This window comes from Cornus florida, unplaced genomic scaffold (assembly GCF_030987335.1).
Source record: "Cornus florida cultivar Cherokee Brave unplaced genomic scaffold, ASM3098733v1 CherokeeBrave_3.0.0_Hap2_Chr10, whole genome shotgun sequence".
Lineage (NCBI taxonomy): Eukaryota > Viridiplantae > Streptophyta > Magnoliopsida > Cornales > Cornaceae > Cornus > Cornus florida.
The window spans coordinates 55,294,942-55,312,895 of record NW_026775580.1 but is presented as its reverse complement, the minus strand read 5'-3'; the positions used below and the strand labels follow the sequence as shown (position 1 = coordinate 55,312,895).

The 17,954-nt window shown below is 35.3% G+C and overlaps 1 protein-coding gene across 1 annotated transcript; it reads left to right on the top strand.

Moving 5' to 3' along the window:
* The first annotated feature begins 11,838 nt into the window (after nt 1-11,838).
* LOC132279252 (growth-regulating factor 1-like) lies at nt 11,839-16,292 on the top strand. The gene is made up of 4 exons (XM_059781184.1): nt 11,839-12,412; nt 13,163-13,390; nt 13,955-14,336; nt 15,097-16,292. Exons 1-4 carry the CDS (start codon nt 12,010-12,012, stop codon nt 15,947-15,949), a joined length of 1,866 nt encoding a protein of 621 aa, XP_059637167.1. The 5' UTR covers nt 11,839-12,009; the 3' UTR covers nt 15,950-16,292.
* Nucleotides 16,293-17,954: the final 1,662 nt, after the last annotated feature.

The window sequence follows — 17,954 nt, the reverse complement described above, 5'->3', positions numbered from 1 at the left end:
GGAAGCCATGTGCTCTAGAAATTCCATTATAAAAATATGAGCATCTCAATTCTCACGTAAACAATGCATAATACTATAACAATCATATTTTAAATATTAGAAAAAGAGTATAAAATGATAAATAGAAAATTTTGAATCTTTCATCCTTTTGCAGGGAAATTTTTTTTATTATACTCGTTGCACAATGTAATAAGCACATTCAACTATTGTAATAAGCACATTCAATAATATATGCATCGCCGTTTGCTAAAAAAAAAAAAAAAAAAAATATGCCTCCATGGTGATGAGGAATCATCGCATTACCATATCAACTTAATTCTTTAAAGACAATTACTGAAAATGGTAGTGGAAACAGATGCCTCCAATATCGGATACGGTGGTATTCTTAAACAGAAAAATCCAAACACAGAAATAGAGGAGCTTGTTCGCTTCACTTCAGGAACTTGGAAAAATGCACAATTAAATTATTCAACCATAATTGAATCTGGGATAAACATAATTTAGACAGAGTAATATTCATATTGTTCATTACATAATTACGATAATAATCATGCTACCAGAACCTGTGATACGCTGTAATATATAACAATATATAATATATAATCACAGATGGATCGATAGATAAAATTTAAACAAGGGTTGAACAGACTTACAGAAAGCTTTCTTTATGAATAGTCCAAGCTTTTACAGAGAAATATTACAAAAGAGAGAAAAGAAAATTGAAAGATACATTGAAGGGAAACATTTCCCTCTATTTATACATAAAATGGACTTGAAATTAACAATTTGAAGTCCGCATAGTGTAGGGGATCGTGTGCTAGAATAATGCAGTCGGTCGGCCCACCACTAAGTGCTGTCTCCTTATCTGATGGAAAGTAGACATCTGATGAAGGGAATACTGTTGAAACAAAGACTTTTGGGAAAAGTTCTTTGTCTTCTTCTGTCGGCAGGATAAGAGGAATCTTTACTTTTTGGGTGGATTCATCCTGTCCTTCAAATGACCGGTAAGAGAGTCCCAATAGTCTGCTACTGTAGGCTCATCTTCAGAAATAAGATCGTCATTGGGATCTTGGGCATAACCTGCGAGACAAGAAAATTGATTTCCGTCTTGGCTGGTCTGGCTAGAGACTGACACCATGGATGCATCATCTCTTACTGTAGGAGTGGAGGATTCAAAGGATTTAACAAATTTATTCTTCATAAAATCCATGCATTAAACCATTAAATCAGCTTCGGTAATTAATGGTTGTTGTTTTCTGATCATATCTTTAACAAGTTCAAATGGGTTAAAGATTTCGGGTTCTGGAATAGTTAACTTTGGAATCTTATCCATATATTCCATTGTTTTCTTTCTGATCTGATGGAGGAGGGCTTGAATAGGTTCTTGAGTCATGCCTGACCACCATCTGTAATAAAAAATCCTCTGAAGGACTGGTAACTTGTCAGTGGTATAACCACATTGGAAATCCCATTTCCAAATCCAAGGGATTCCAAATTCAGTAAAGAACAATAAGGTGGATTTCCCTATAGGAATATTATCCTGTCCTCGTAATTGAGGATGAAATTGTTGCCATGGCAAATATAATTGACTGATTGATTCGGGCAACATATCCAGATCAGGGCCAAATATAGCCCACCAGGGTATAACCCAGTTTGGGAAATCAGCCTTAACTGATTGAGGGCATATCTTGAGGAACCAAGAATGCTTATGCTTCGGATTTTGATAAAAGAACGAATATGTCCAAGCTGAGATATAATCCCAATAATTGTAGCTGTGACCATAGGATATCTTCCTTGGCAAATTTGGATTTAATCCCCAGTCACTAGGCCGTATAAGCCTCTTAAAGATAGCTTTACTATAAGTAAGAGGACTATCTTTGGAATTCGGAAATTGCTTCGTGTGGTTGATTTCCACAGAGGAAGTTTCAGTAAGAATGGCTTCATAGATATATCTATGGCGACCATCTGGTGCAGCATATTGTTGAGTTTGGAAATATCTGGATTTTACTTCCCAAGGATCTGGCATCCATTGCTCATCTTGGGAATCCAGTACCAATACTGTTTGAATATACCTTTGATTAGGTATCCATGGAGTTTCTTGTTCAAGAACCTCTTTCATGGTTGGTTTCTGTTGTTTTTGCTGCTGGGAACTGCTGCTTCCTTTAGAAGGAGTTTTGAGTAGATCAGCAACATGTTCCAAATATGGAAACTGATCATCAGTGAGTGGTATAACCACTTTGGCCTTAGCCTTGTTTTTGCCACGAGCCTTTGGAGTATTACCCCGGCCCTGCCCATGGGGGGGCTGATTCATGAACCCTGTAAAAATTCACGAGTTAGAAAATCAGGTAAAGAATTAGAACTGCCTTTAATATATTCAATAGAAAAATCAAAAGCAGATAAATCAGCTTGCCAACCAGCAAATATCTGTTTGGAAACTAAATTCTTGACATCTTTTTCCAGTACTTGTTTAGCAGCACTACAATCAATGCGTAACAAGAATTTCTGATTGATTAAATCGTCTTGGAATTTATAAATGCATTTAACCAAAGAAAGAATTTCCTTTTTTATGGTTGAATAATTTAATTGTGCATTTTTCCAAGTTCCTGAAGTGAAGCGAACAAGCTCCTCTATTTCTGTGTTTGGATTTTTCTGTTTAAGAATACCACCGTATCCGATATTGGAGGCATCTGTTTCCACAATTTTGAACCATGAAGAATTAGCTAGAGCTAAGCAAGGAATTTGTTTGGCTCTGAGTTTAATCTTCTGGACTGCTTTGGTGTGTTCCAAAGTCCATGGGGAAGGAGATTTCCTTAACCTGGTATACAAAATTGCTGTATCCTGTGCAAGATCTCTGTAGTGGTTGCGAATATAATTCAAGCTACCCAGAAATCTTTGAAGTTGAGTTTTATCCTTGATTTCATCTGGAAATTTAGAGGCAAACTCAATACTGCGATTAATAGGTCTAATTTTCCCATCACAAATTTCATGACCAAGAAATCTGACCTCTGTTAAAAACAGTTTTAGTTTAGGAGCAGAAACTACTAAACCACTTCGGTAAATGACATCTTTGAAAATTTTCAAGTGTTTATAATGCTGATCAATTGATTTTGAAAATATGAGAATATCATCAATATAAACAATCGAAAATTCAGTAAAAGGATTAAATATGTCATTCAAAATATGTTGAAATTCTGAAGGGGCATTTTTTAATCCAAATGGCATTACTGTCCATTCATACTATCCGAAAGGTACGCAAAAAGCTGTTTTGTACCTGTCTTCTTCTGCAATCTGTACCTGGTAATATCCAGATTTAAGATCAAATTTCGAAAAGATTACAGCAGATTGTAACCTATCTAAAAGATCTTTGATGTTGGGAATTGGGTATCGGATCCAACTTAAAGCAAGATTGAGGGGCCGATAATCAATAACCAATCGAGGAATTCCTCGTTCTTTTTCAGCATTTTTATTGACATAAAAAGCTCTGCAACTCCAGGGGGAGTAACTAGTAGTGACAAGCTTCTTAGCCATTAAAGAACTGACTTCAGTTTTACATAATTCCAAGTAGTCAGCTTTCATGTGGCTGGGACTAGCTTTAGAAGGAATCATGCGATCGGTAAATCCCTTTTCATAGGGTAAAGAAACAATATGCTTCTTTCTGGCCCAAAAGGCATTAGGAATCTTACTACAGATTTCTTTTAGAAAGTTTTGTCGTAGTGACTCAACTTTCCTTTGCTCAATGGGTTGTACCAATCTTTGATTAATTGCTAAGGAGGATACCTCCTTTTGCAAATAATTCAGTTGCTTTTCCTTAAAGATAATGTTATCTTTAAGAGCATTGATATGCTTATTTACTGGTGGGGTCAAAAACTGGAAAGTAATTGACTGACCATGTAAATTAGAGCATATTCCATGAGAATCAATTTTCTCAATTGGCATAATCAAAGCTAAAAAGGGAGTGCCCAAAATAACTTGTTGTGCCATGTTTCTGATGAGTAAGAAAGTAGATGGTAGACAAATACCTTCTTTACAAATGAAAACATGATTAAGTTTATACTTAATCTGCATCTTACCTCCACTTGCACTGGTAAGACCTTGAGTGGTTTTCTCAAAATATTGAGTAGGAACCAATCCTTCCTGTATGCAGTTCATGTCTGCACCACTATCAACTAAGGCAATTGCATTAGTGATTGTGTACTCCTGATTAATTACCAAATTGATAGATATATACCATTTTTGGTAAGTAACTTGATTCAAGAGTTGAAGATAATTAGTACCTTCCGATTTAGGAACTTCATCATTGGATGATGAAGATGGAATTGCAGATTTTGCTTTTAAAAGAGTAATTTCCAAATCCATCTTAGTCTGACGAGACTTTAATTGACGAATTTCTTCTTTTAAAAGATTAATCTCCATTCTAAGATCAGGGAGATTAGCAGGACGAGAATTTTGTCCTTGGTGTTCTAATCTGCTTAGAACTTCTTTCATGCTGTAATGATTTTCTGCTCGCAGAAAATCTGGATTATCCGTATCCTCATTAGATCGTGCCAGAGCAGAACCTATTTCAAAGACTTTCATCTTGAGTTGAGGATCCTGGATATGATCTATAAGATCCAATAAGGATTGTTGAGTCGAAGTCAAAACATTTAAGCTTAACCCATTCATCTCAACAATTGCCTTATAATAATCATCATACGAAGGATTACAGGAACATCTAGGGTTTTCAATCTCTGCTTCAGAGGAAGAAGAAGACTGTAATTCCATGACAACATCTCCGTAATCACTTGATGATTCTGGTTCAGAAGAACTAGTATTAAGTAACAATTTACTTAATTGAAGTCTCAGTTCCTCTTCTATGTGAAGACTACTGAGTTTCTCCTTAGTTCTGCATTTGTTTGCATAGTGGCCAATACGTCCACATTTGAAACATTTAGCCTCAGCTTTGGGTTTTCCTTTACCCTTTGCTTTAGGAGTATATTTCCTTTTAGGCTTAGTATACTGTCTAGAATTATCCTTTTCCTTTGAATAATTCTTTCGTTTGGAATACTTCCTTTTATAAGGTTTTTCAACCTTATTTCTTTTCCTAGGTTTAGGATAAGATAAGGGAGTCTGGTAGGCAAATTGATCACAAAATTCACCTACTTCCTTTCGACCAGTTAACCTTTGGGACTTTAACTGGGATTGTAACTTCAGATCATTACAGAGAGCTAGACCTTCCTGGATTACAATGTTGACTAATCCACCATAGGTATAGTTTCTGTAAGGGATAGAGATACCATTATTCATATCTCTAAGCTTTTTTCTGATTCTTTCCGCAAAGAAGGTTGGTAAACCATCTACAAATTTGGCTTTCCAGTGCTCATGATTTGCATCATTGAGTTGGAGAACTTTTGCCAAGAATACATCATTATACCACCGGAAATGAGTTAAAGATGGACATCTTAGATTTTGTAGAAGTTCACGACTCCGTTCACTATTAGCACCTTCAGGGCCAACAAAATGTTGGATAATAGTGGTAATGAGTGTGTAAACAGCATCAGGAGCAGGGCCTGATTGTTGAGTAGCTTCATCTTTAACAATCTTGGTAGCAGAAAAGATTTCAGCTTTCTGAATGTCAGTGAGAACATTATCCCACCATCCTTTAAGGATTCCTGTAAAACCAGCAACGACAAACTTAGCAATGGTTGGGTCAGTATTGTTGTTGATTTTACAAACTTGGCTATACATCAATATTTGATGAATAACCTCGTAAATCTGATAATCAGATTTGCCATCTATGTTCCATTCATAAATGGTCTTGCCATGAAAAGATTTATGTGTATGAAAATAATCTTCTTCATACAAGATATCTTGAGGTGTGGGTCTGGGATAATAATATCGACTCGGAGCAGGGGCTGTATTAGAGTGGATATTCTTGTCATAGACAATTCTGTTGAACTCAGGCATCTGAGTAAAATCATTTTGGAATACCTCAATATGAGGTAACACATTTTCAGAATCAGAACCAATTTCAGATTCATCATGGGATAAAGTCTGAATTTTGAGTCCTTGAATTTTCTGAGTAAGAAGAGTAAGAAATTCTTCATTCTTCTTAGGATGTGTCAGATTGAAGCCTTGAACTTCAATTGCAGGTTTCACCAATGCGCTGGATAAGGAGGCTTCTGGAGGAGCTTTCACAGAAATACACTTAGTATTAATTGTATTTAATACTGTTTCGATTCCTGTTTCAATTCTCCCAAGCTGGGACCCTATCGTTTGTAGGCAAACATTTGTATAATTGTTCTGCCTGTAAACATGAGTAATGTCCTTTTTAGTAGCATTAGAGGATGGATCAATTACTCTAGGTTGGCTATAAGCCTTGGTTTCCACTTTAGAACCGTTGTCCGGGTCAATTCTTTTCAGAATTAGATGTTCAGGGGGAGGATGGACAGAGTGGAAAACCTTGTCTTCAGATGTGGTCCATGGTTTGAGAAAATCATCCAATATGTTGATATTAACAAGAGAATGATTAGTCATGTAGAACCAAGAAACAAAAGGTATAACCATTTTGCGTTCTTGTAGAAAGTCATAAAATTGGGTTTTAAAAAGTTGTAATTGATTTTGGTCAAAACTTTTGAAATACCAATTTCTGAATTCTTTATATTGATCCTGTTGAAATTCAGTATTAATGGCAATTCTATCAGGGACAAAATCCATTAAAACTAATATTCATGAGGGTCATTGATGTCTGTGGGATCTTCAAACTGATCCTTTACAGATTCATTTCCGATTCCCATTTCAGATGGAGTTGGGCTGAATTCAATTCCAAATTGGCCACGAGACATACCTATTGGTGCTTTCTCGTAGACTCCTCTTGGAATTTGATTCGGAGATTGTTGTATTCCTTTCAGCTTGAGCTTGGAATCAACTGCTTCAGGGAGTCCTTCCTTACGGTAATCCGACGAGATCGAATGTCGAGAAGGGGGACAAGAAACATGATAAGGAAGATGACTTCCTTTGGATGATGTAGATGTGGATAGATCTATGGATTTTCTGAAATTCAGAAAAACATCACCATCCCGGTCCTGAATAACACAGTCTAAGCTATGATTAGCAATTGGCTGTGCTGGAACGGCATTTGAAATCGTCCAGTGTTCAGGAAATGTTATTTCACTCCAAGGAATCATCCTTTTTGTGGCAACATTTGATGTGTACATGTTGGTATCCCATAACGCTGTCACTCCTTTAGAGTCTTTGCGTATGGCTTTGGGACACATAGTATCAAGTACTTTGTAATGGATGCGATAAATAACACTTATCACTTCCGATCCAGGTAAGTAATCATATCCATAAGTCTGAACCCTAAGACTAACTGCCTCATGGATATTTTTATCTGTTAAAGATAAATTCAGACTAGGATAGACATTAAAATAAACCGGTCCATGACATAGACTGGTTTCCAGTGCACCCATTAATGAAGGGTGAAATTTCAGACATCTAGCATCCCTAAGGGTTGCTTGAATGCAGGCATCCATACCTAACAAGGTTAAAGGTTTAAAAGCAATTTGAATTAAACCTATATGGATGTACTTATACTTATGCATGTGCCTCTGAAGGTCACGGGAAGACAATAACTTAATTATTGTATCCTTAGTGCTTAATTGCATGGTCTGTTCCATGGTCTTGATAGTCCATAGATCAGCTAGATTAAGCATTCCGATTTTGTAAATGCTTTTTGCACTTACTGGAGGGATAGTCCATCTGTTCAATTGATTTTGAACATTGGTCCATTCCACTATTTCAGTATTTTTTACCAGTTCTGAATCCTGGTTATCCTGAAGTCCTGAAGAGGAGGACGAAGATGATTGTAACATGTCTGTTAATTATTGTTAATATCAACATATTGGATGATTTTCTCAAACCATGGACCACATCTGAAGACAAGGTTTTCCACTCTGTCCAGCCTACATGAGTGCTGAAAAGATCAATGACTGATCATCAAAATAGTATTATTTTTCTTAAATTAATTGCTTCGTCAATCCAAACTTTTACTACTTTATTAAATTGAGTAATATCCCCAGCTAACCTCCAACAACCACAAATTTATACCTTCCAAACTTTTTATTTATTTATTTTTATTTAAAAGTTACATTAAACTATCAAAGATATTTAGTCTAAGCAGTATAATCTCTCTATTTTCAAAGAAAAGAGAAAAGGTTCGAGTCCCGAAAAGAATGTGCCAAAAAATAACTTCAAATGTAAAAAATCAATAGTGCCCTTATATTATATTATATTGTTCATTTTGTCCCAAAATACTTATCAATTTCACATTCTTAAAATGAATGTACTAATTTTTATAACATTTCTAAACCTACCATTTTGATATTTATTTTATTAAATAAGTATTTCAACTTGGGAGTACTCTTTTGTCTTTGAAAATTCACTCTTAACAATACAATAAAAAAATATTAAAAATTTACCTTCATAAAAAATTAAATTCCCCATAATAACCAAAAATTTTGGAATGATGGAGTACATTTTATATATATATATATATATATATATATATATATATAATACTATATATTAAGGATGTATACTTGTCAAATCTCAAAAGAGTTCAAAAAGAATAAAAATTAAACCATTTACACATTTCGGTGGGTGTAATTTACATTTTTTGTTTTTGAAAATTTATATACCTGTTGAAACTTCACATACCTAAGTACATAGAAAAAGTAAAAAGACAATAAATATTCATTGATTTGTAAAACTATAATGACACTAAATTGTCTCGTAGACTTTTTAACGAAGTAGGTCTTGAACAATTGATTGGTGTACAAAGGTGGGCTAAACAGCACCAAGAGTGTTAAATTGTACCCATTCGTCAAACTATCTTATTGAAGTTTATTTATTATTTTTACCAAAAAAGATACTAGTTGAATTCCAACTTCAATGTTTTTTTAGTGCTAGGTAGGTGTAGGATTATAAAAGGCCTTAAGTTGTATCGAGTACCTAAATATATGGGGGGCATTGACACGTGGCAATGCAATTTTTTTTTTTTTAATTTTTTTTTTTGGGACATCTTATCTTTTGTCTCACCGAGCTTAAATGCTTTGAATGCACCTACATGCATCCACACATGAATATATTCAAAGCATATGTTGGATTGAAACACTCTAGAATCCCCGTATTAATAGGAGTAAAAGAAATTAGATGTACAACACTGTGAGTCGGTCACTTGTTTTTTTAATCAATTAAAATCGGATTGATTTTTTTTTCTATTTTCAATAAACATTAAATTTGTTTGAGATTGAGATATTGAACAAATCAAACCCAACCAAAAATTGACAACTAAACAATTACTGATGATATTTCTAGTAAGATATCATCTTCAAAAGTCGAACACCTTCTCATTTTGGTAAGTATGAAAAATTATACAATGCTGATGTGATACAATTACCGGTTACAAACAATCTATCAAAGGCTACAAAGCAAATAAATTAGTTTTTTTTTATTATTATTATTTTTTTATTGTATTGTAAGTCCACTTTGATTTAGTGGATTGTTTACTCATTGTAACCATTGCAACGTATAATTTCTCATTCATTGTAACTCTTACAAAAATAATGTGGTGTAACAGATAGTTACAGATACTCCAGCAAAATAAAGTGAACTAATAATATAACCAAAAAATTGATACATGTGCTTTGAATTATTTGCAACCATGTTATGCAATGTATAACTTCTTCATTTTGATGGTCTATTTTTTTCATAAATATTTTTTAAAAACTAAAATCCTTTGGTGGTTTTGACTCGGTGAGTGTAATGAAAAAAAATGAAGAAGAGATGACATGAATCACCATCCCTTATATTTATCTCCCATCATCAGGACAATCACATAAATTCTTTTAATTACTTTAATTAAATTTATTGGATATTTTTGTTGCTTATATTATAATTAAATAAACAATTTTGACTTTTGCATCTTGAAGTCTATGTTACCACTTAAGTGTATATTATTTAATTTTATCATTAATAAGTATTATTTCTAAATGACTATTTATTAAAACTTATTGGAGTGTCGGGAATAAGATGGAGGCTGACTAGTTTTATAAATAATAATACATACATGCATACTTATAGACTCACACATCGACTCATAATTTGTTATTCGCTATGAAGCACGAACACTTTTTTCGAATAACCTGTACCCGTATCGTATTCGTGTCGGACACTACTTGGACATGTGTCCGTAAATAAAAATAAATTTTTATTGTTTTGGACGCTTTTTCGACACTTCATACACTTCGTCGATACTTTCAATCATTTTTAACACAAGTATACTCGGTAATCTTGAAAAAAATATGAACACATTAATGTTTAACTTTTTTCTTTAAAAAAAATTGACATTATACACATATGACATATGATCATAAGCGAAACATTAAATAATATTGGTTCATCTAAAATAAAAATACTATTATAACAAAGTAGTGAAATAACTGTAAATATGATGTAAAATTTATTATAACTCTTATTATAAAATTAGAAATGAATTAAAGTTTTATAATATTATTACTTAATACATGTATATAAATAAAAATTCATATTTACATATCGCTGTATCCAAATCGTATTCGTATCCTATTTTAAAAAAAATTTGACATGTCGACGTAGTTGTATCCGTGTCCATACTACATAACTTAACGGGACTTCACATTGAGCAAAATATTTTTGGTGTTTCCGGCTTAGCATTAAATCATGTATTGCATGGGTTTTAATGAAACTTGTAGAACTAGATTGTTACCAATAAGGCAATAAGTTGAGATGATTTTTTTTTTTTTTTTCTGAAACTATTTCATTAAAACATTAATGCTTTATAAGTTGGGATGGACTTACAATATTTTTTTTATGAAAATATTTCATTGAGAGATTAATGCTTTATAAATTGAGATGGACTTGTAATGCATTGATTTGTGCATGTAATTCTTTATTTTAGAATTATCTCACGTCGAATTCGGATTAGAAGTGAAATAAGTAAATGGTTTGACTATTAATCCCATTTAATAGCTTAAGTTTTTATGTTGAATCGTAACGATTATGATTGACTTCAGAAGCAGATCCGGTCACACCAATATTAAATACACATTAAAAGATAGGGACGAAGAAGAAAAACAATTTTTTTTTTTAAGTCATACCATCTTTTAAGTAAAAAAAATCACTAAATGATATATTAAAGGTATATAAAGAACTCCTTTGATAACATTATTTAAAGAATATTTTGTACAATGTGTTTTGCTTTGTTCTGCTTTGAAATTCTGTGCAACACTTTGTGTATTAGCAAACACTTTTTCTCCACAATAATTTAACACAACACAACTGCAAATGTTTAGAAGAACTCTAACCTCAGCCTTCTAAATTGCAATGCGAAAAAGCCCTTACAGATGAATAAGTGTTGTTCTTAAGCTATGTATATGCTTTGCTATACTCATTTTATATGATTTAAATTTTGTCGCATTTATGTGCTTTTGCACTCATTTTGTGTCACTTAGCAAAGAAATAATATTACATGGTAACATCTCATATGTTTATAAAATTAAACTCATGATTAAAGGAAGTATCCCCAATTAAATTTTCTTTCACATAACATCTCATCAATAAATACAACCACCTTATCAGTATCCATATATGTACATATACACATACACACATATCCTTAAGATTGTTTTTTGTTAGTACGTGTAGTTATAAAGGATGATATACTAACTCATAGAGGATGTATTTAGTGCTACCACCTCTCTCTCTCTCTCCAATTATTATTATTATTATTATTATTATTATTATTATTATTGACAAACATCTACTACTCCCTAAAACAAAACCACTCTGGTATTCATTTTTCAGCCTCTTCTAACCCAACCATACATAGCAGTGATAGCCCACCCTTTAAAATGGTCCTCCCTCCAACAACACCTCTTCAAGCCTCTCTCTGAGTGTCCCAATGCTCGATTCTGTGTGTCTGGTGGGTTTGTGATGGATTTTGGGGTGGTGGGTTTGGATGGGTTTTTGGGTTCAGACACTGGTTTTACTTCTTCAGATCCTGCTGATACCAAGCAAAAGTGGTACGGATCTGGATTTCTCAAGCAAGAAAGATCTTCTGGGACTGCTACTGAAGATGACTGGAGGGGGTTAAAACTGGCAAAACATACTTCTAGTGATGATTTCTCACCCTCCAAACCAACAACAATGCTCCTCCACCACCAGCAGAGAAGTAGTCCTTTACTGAGATCTAATACTACATCTACTAACAACAACTCCTCTCTCTGCTTCTCTACTGATGCTCAGCAGCATATGCTCAGCTTCTCTTCACCCAACTCACAAACTGTCACACTGCCTTTCTATCACCAATCTTCAAATGCTTATGGTAGAAATACAGGTATATATGTGTGTGTGTGTGTGTGTGTATGTAGTGTAAGTGTGTGACACATTATGTGAGAGAGTGAAAGTGTTTCTCATTTTTGGACTCTGGGTTTTGGTGAATGTTTACTTGGTTGGGTTGGAAAGATTAGGCAAGTTTTTGCAGCACAAGATGGTTGATGGGTTGAATGCCAAGTACTGAAAAGAGGGTCTTTTCATGTAAATCTATAGTAAATCTTGGTTTTGGAGTCTTGTCAAAGAAAAAAAAAAACTTCTTTTTTTTGGGTCCTTGAAATCTTTGTCTTCCTGTTTTGAGGAGATTGGTTTTGGTAATATTTCAACACAGTAGAAACTGTTGATGGGTACAAAAGAAGAAAAGAAATGAAGCAAGCATATACACATAAGAGGGAATAATACTAGGAGCTAGTAACATTAGACCAATCTTTCCTTTAATTGGGTTTTGATTTCTTTTTCTTTCTCTTTCTCTCTCTCTTTCTCTGTCTCTCTCTATGATGTTTTCTTGTTCCATCTAAAAACAAGAACTTTATGATTGTTGTAGCCTCCTTAAATGTTGCAGACAAATTAAAATTTTTTGGGTTTTCTGTCACATACCCCTTTCTACACTCTGATTTCTCCTTTTACACTTATTAACAGTCTCAGAGGTCTTTTTTTTTTTTTTTTTTTTTCATTTCCAGTGAAAATGTTATATCAGTATTTGGCTTTTTCTATCAATATTTTGACCTAAATCTTTTGGTCTTCTCTTTTTCAGGCCATGGGTCTGGAGGTTTGAATGCTGCAACTATGCATGGGGCATTCGCTGGTGTGAGAGGTCCTTTCACTCCATCACAGTGGATGGAGTTGGAACACCAGGCCTTGATCTACAAGTACATCACTGCAAATGTCCCTATTCCTTCTAATCTGCTCATCCCCATTAGGAAAGCACTTGATTCTGTTGGCTTCTCTAGCTTTTCAGGAGGACCTCTTAGACCCACTACTTGTAAGTCTGTCTATTCTCTCTTCTTTCTTTCCTTTTTTTTTTTTTCACTCTCTTAACAAGATTTGCGTACTTGTCTTTAAAATTGATTACCAATATTATTAACATACTCTAATTACTTATATGATCTGTGTGTGTGTCACTGTGTGTGTATGTGGGGGTAGGAGTCAACCTTTCAACAATACAAGTATGTGTGGGTAGTTGTCTAATTCATTAGCTGCTATATCGTACTATTGATTTGATTTTGTTTTCTTTTTCCCTCTATTTCCTTCAAAATAGTTTGGATTAATGATGGATAAAGTATATTGTGTTCATTATAGGTGAAAATTTCTAGTTAATCCTATTATTCTTGTGGTATTTGTGTATTTGTTGTATACCATACTATTGGGATTAACTTCTTTTTTTTTTAATAATTTGTGTTGATTATAGGTGAAAATCTATAGTTAATTTTTGCATTGGACTAAAATGAAGTACAATTTTTTTGGGGGCTTTGTATGCACATATGTGTTTGCTCTTTTTATTGTGTTAGTTGATTTGGTTGTTTTCATTTTTTTTGAATGTTGAAAGTGGGATGGGGTGCTTTCCATCTGGGATTCTCCAACAACGCTGATCCTGAACCGGGGAGGTGTCGACGGACGGATGGGAAGAAATGGCGGTGCTCAAGGGACGCCGTTGCAGATCAGAAGTACTGCGAGCGGCACATGAACAGGGGACGCCATCGTTCAAGAAAGCCTGTGGAAGGCCAAACCGGCCATTCCGTCACCGGACCCACCACCACCACTACTGCTACTACTGATAAGCTGATGCCCATGGCTTCTTCCACGTCAGCATCTGTGGTGTCCGGAGGCGGCGCATCCAACCTCGGCCTCTCGCACCACCACCACCACCAAATCAAGAACTTGCAGCCTGGTGAACCAAGTCCTTGTTCAGCCCCCCATGTCAACAACAGGTGACTAAGAAAAACCCCTTGTGGATATGAATTTCTTATCCTTTTGGCATATATTCACTTTTGGCCTACATTCATAGAACTTACATTGATATAAAATCATGTGCAGTGCTTATATTTACATCTTTATATTTGTGAAAGTGACTGAACTTGGTAGCTGATATTCTTTCTTAAGAAAGAATAAATTATGTTTATTTAACTAACATTAATGTATTTTTACTAATTTAGTGATCGGGTTTTGATGCAAATGATAAACATGTGTCAGAGAGAGAGAGCACTATAGAATTTCTCTTCATTTCTCGTTTAATTTTTTTTATCCCCGTGATCGGTTTCCCAAAACCGCCCCAAACAGAGTGGGGTTTTGCCGAGGTGGGGATTTTTACTACCCCTTTATACATACTTGACCTATTTTATTAATATATCATAATATGTAAGGATAATTTCGTAAAATTATAGTATATTTGGGGTGGGACGAGGCGGGGCAACCATTCCTTGAAACCTCCCCAAAACCCGTTGGGTTTTTCAAAATAGCCCCCATCTTGTCTCCGTTTACATAATCGGTTCTCCCAAAACCGTCCCCAGACAGGACAGGGTGAAAATTTTTGCCATTCCTATTTCTATGAGTGGTTCACATAAACTTGGGCTAATTAGCTGGTTGAATTTTGATGCAAATGATCAACATGTGTGTGTTAGGTGGATTATAAGTTCACATAAACTTGGGCTAATTAGCGGTTTCTTTTTAATGGTTTGGTTTTTTTTATAGGATTTTTCTGAACAAGGAGAATATGGGTGAGAGAATGCAAGATGCATCAGACCTCTCAATGCTATCTCCGGCCATTGGCGGCCTAAAAGAGAACCAATTTTCCATTGCAAAACAGCGAAATCCATATGAAGATTCTTCTAGACCCGACTTTGGACTCGTCTGCTCTGATTCCTTGCTCAACCCTGTGCATAAGAGTTCTTCGCTCGTTGACTGCAGAAACTACAGTTCTTCCCAAGAGCTCAACAATAGAGAAACCGGATCGCAGCATTCACTTCACCAGTTCATTGACGATTGGCCTAAGAACCAGTCCGAACGCTCAGCCATTTCATGGCCGGAAATTGATCTGCAGTCGGATAGGACCCAACTCTCAATTTCGATCCCCATGGCTTCTTCAGACTTCATGTCATCCACCTCCTCTCCTGCAAACGAAAATCCCAATCCCACGCTTTCGCCACTGAGGTTATCAAGGGAGCTCGACTCAACAACTCAAATGGGGTTGGGAGTGGGTAGTGTCATACATGAACCAAACCAAAGGCAAGCCAGTTGGATTCCGATCTCCTGGGAGACTTCCATGGGTGGACCTCTTGGTGAAGTGCTGCATAGCACGAATAACAGTGCCAGCGACTGCAAGAACTCCTCCGCTCTCAACTTGATGACCAAAGGCTGGGACAACAGCCCTCGGTTGGCGTCATCCCCAACTGGGGTCTTGCAGAAGACCACATTTAGATCACTTTCTAGCAGCAGTGCTGGAAGCAGCCCAAGAACAGAGAACAACAAGACACATGAGGGGGCTAGCCTTTGCAATGACCTCCGGGGCTCAACTCTTGTTAATTCTTCCTTGCCTGCATTGTGAGACGATTTGAACCCGGACTAAGAAGAAGACAGTAGGTTAATGGAAGAAGAATGAGTTGAGTTGTATCTGCTGACAATGAGTTGAAACAATTAACTTTAGGAGTTTGAATTTTGTTAATTTGTTTGATTATTGCTATCTGTTTATCTTTTGGGCATGATGGTTAGATCAGTGCAGAACTTTGACCGATCACATAAGAAGACTTGGACATCAGCCGTTTTGGCTTCTTATTTCAGATGTAACTGTGATTTTAAGATTTGGTTTTTTTCACTTCTCATTATATATAGTTTGTGAGATTTATGTAACAATCAGTTCTTTTTTATGTTTGGGGAAAGCAACGTTGATTGGTAGCAGGTTCTTTGTTTTGTTCCATGTAAATATGTTTGATTGCTTTGTGGTACATCATGTTACCATCAGGGTGAAACTCAAAACAACAAGGCATTTCATCAAATTAGTGATTTGGGAGGAAATTTAGTTCAAGGGTGCCGAATCGGTACTTCCAAATATTAGCATGAAAGCCCAGTGTGTTGGTTTCAACTATATGTCGAACAGTGAGAAGAGTGGAAAAGGTACACCTAAAACTTTGGTATTTTTATGCAAAGTGCCTCATTGTATTAGTTCCTTGGGTTCAAGGAAGTTCAACCTTTATTTCACTACCACCACTACCATATTTCCACCTCTTTATTGTGTATCTTGTACAACAGATACAAAACCCTTCAACAGCAAACACGGGGTAACAATTCATCGTGCACGGTGGGTTGTAACATAGTGGTATTTCCGATACGCCTCAAAGGACATGGTAAGCATTCGAGTTCCCTTACGAACAAATGGGTGCGTGAATTTCTTGTTAATAAAAAAAATAAATAAAAAATAAAAAAGGTCCATCATGCATCCTAACTATAGTTGACTCCACAATGACCATAGTAGCTTCTTGCCAAAAAAACGATGCATCAATACTACAATAATATGCACAACCGAGGATAAAAAGTCAATGAATCCAAACAGAAAATTTAAGAACACAATGAAAATACATCTCTCAAAATGGATATCCCAGTAGGTTCAGTTCAATTCTGAGGTCACCTGTAACTTTTCAGAAAACTGTTGGAAAGTATCTTTTAGTTCCTGACTCGCTGCTCATCACTGGTGATGATATCATGAAATGGAATAAGCTATCTGCTGAAAGCCTTTGACTATATATGTGCCAATTTAAAGCAAACCTAAAGGCTAAAACAATGTAGAATCCAAAGTCACAGATAATCTAGTTCTGATTTTCTACAATTGTTTCAGCCTACAAAATCAGAAAATAGTACTTGGGGTAAACTTCATCAACAGAGATGAGTGAAAAACAGAAACGGGGTACCTAAACACACACACACACATATTTGTAGGTTACACAAGACATTTGTTTTGAAGAATTTTGTTGGATTAAAAGTATATAGATAATGCCCAAGAAGGCTATTGTCTGCCAACCTCTGATGCATTATGATTTGACAAGAGCTCTTGGCACTGTCTTACATTAATTGACAAATTTGAAAATAGTAATCAAAATGACAATCAATTTGTACCCAAAAAAAAAATTGTCTATATATTCAATCTACTCAATTCAATATTCCCTGTACAAGTTTTGTGCTTTAGGCATTCAGGGGGTTATGCCACCACTGTTGCCATGTTGCTTGGATGCATATTGTTGTGCCATCTACTCACTGGATTCAGAGTAAGAAATGAATCTTTCCCTTCTATGCTTTCCCCTTTTACACACAAGTAATAAACTAACATAAAAAACTTACAACCTGCATAGAAAAAGATTTCTGCAACCTGCATAGAAAATGACAAATAATCACCGACAGCCCAGTGGTCCAACGGTATCAAGTCCCTACTTCCTAAAAGGAGGTCAGGGGTTCAAAGTCTTAGTAGAGGCATGGGTGTGTGAGTATCAACTACGAGAGAGAGAGAGAGAGAGAGAGAGAGAGAGATATTTTGTTGTCAAGCTACAAGAAGGAAAATTCAT

What these genes read in the sequence shown, in the direction of transcription:
- LOC132279252 (XM_059781184.1), top strand. Translation starts at nt 12,010, where the DNA reads ATGGATTTTGGGGTGGTGGGTTTGGATGGGTTTTTGGGTTCAGACACT. An exon ending in TGCTTATGGTAGAAATACAG is followed by an intron (nt 12,413 to 13,162) that starts GTATATATGTGT and finishes TCTCTTTTTCAG; the next exon opens with GCCATGGGTCTGGAGGTTTG. An exon ending in ACCTCTTAGACCCACTACTT is followed by an intron (nt 13,391 to 13,954) that starts GTAAGTCTGTCT and finishes GAATGTTGAAAG; the next exon opens with TGGGATGGGGTGCTTTCCAT.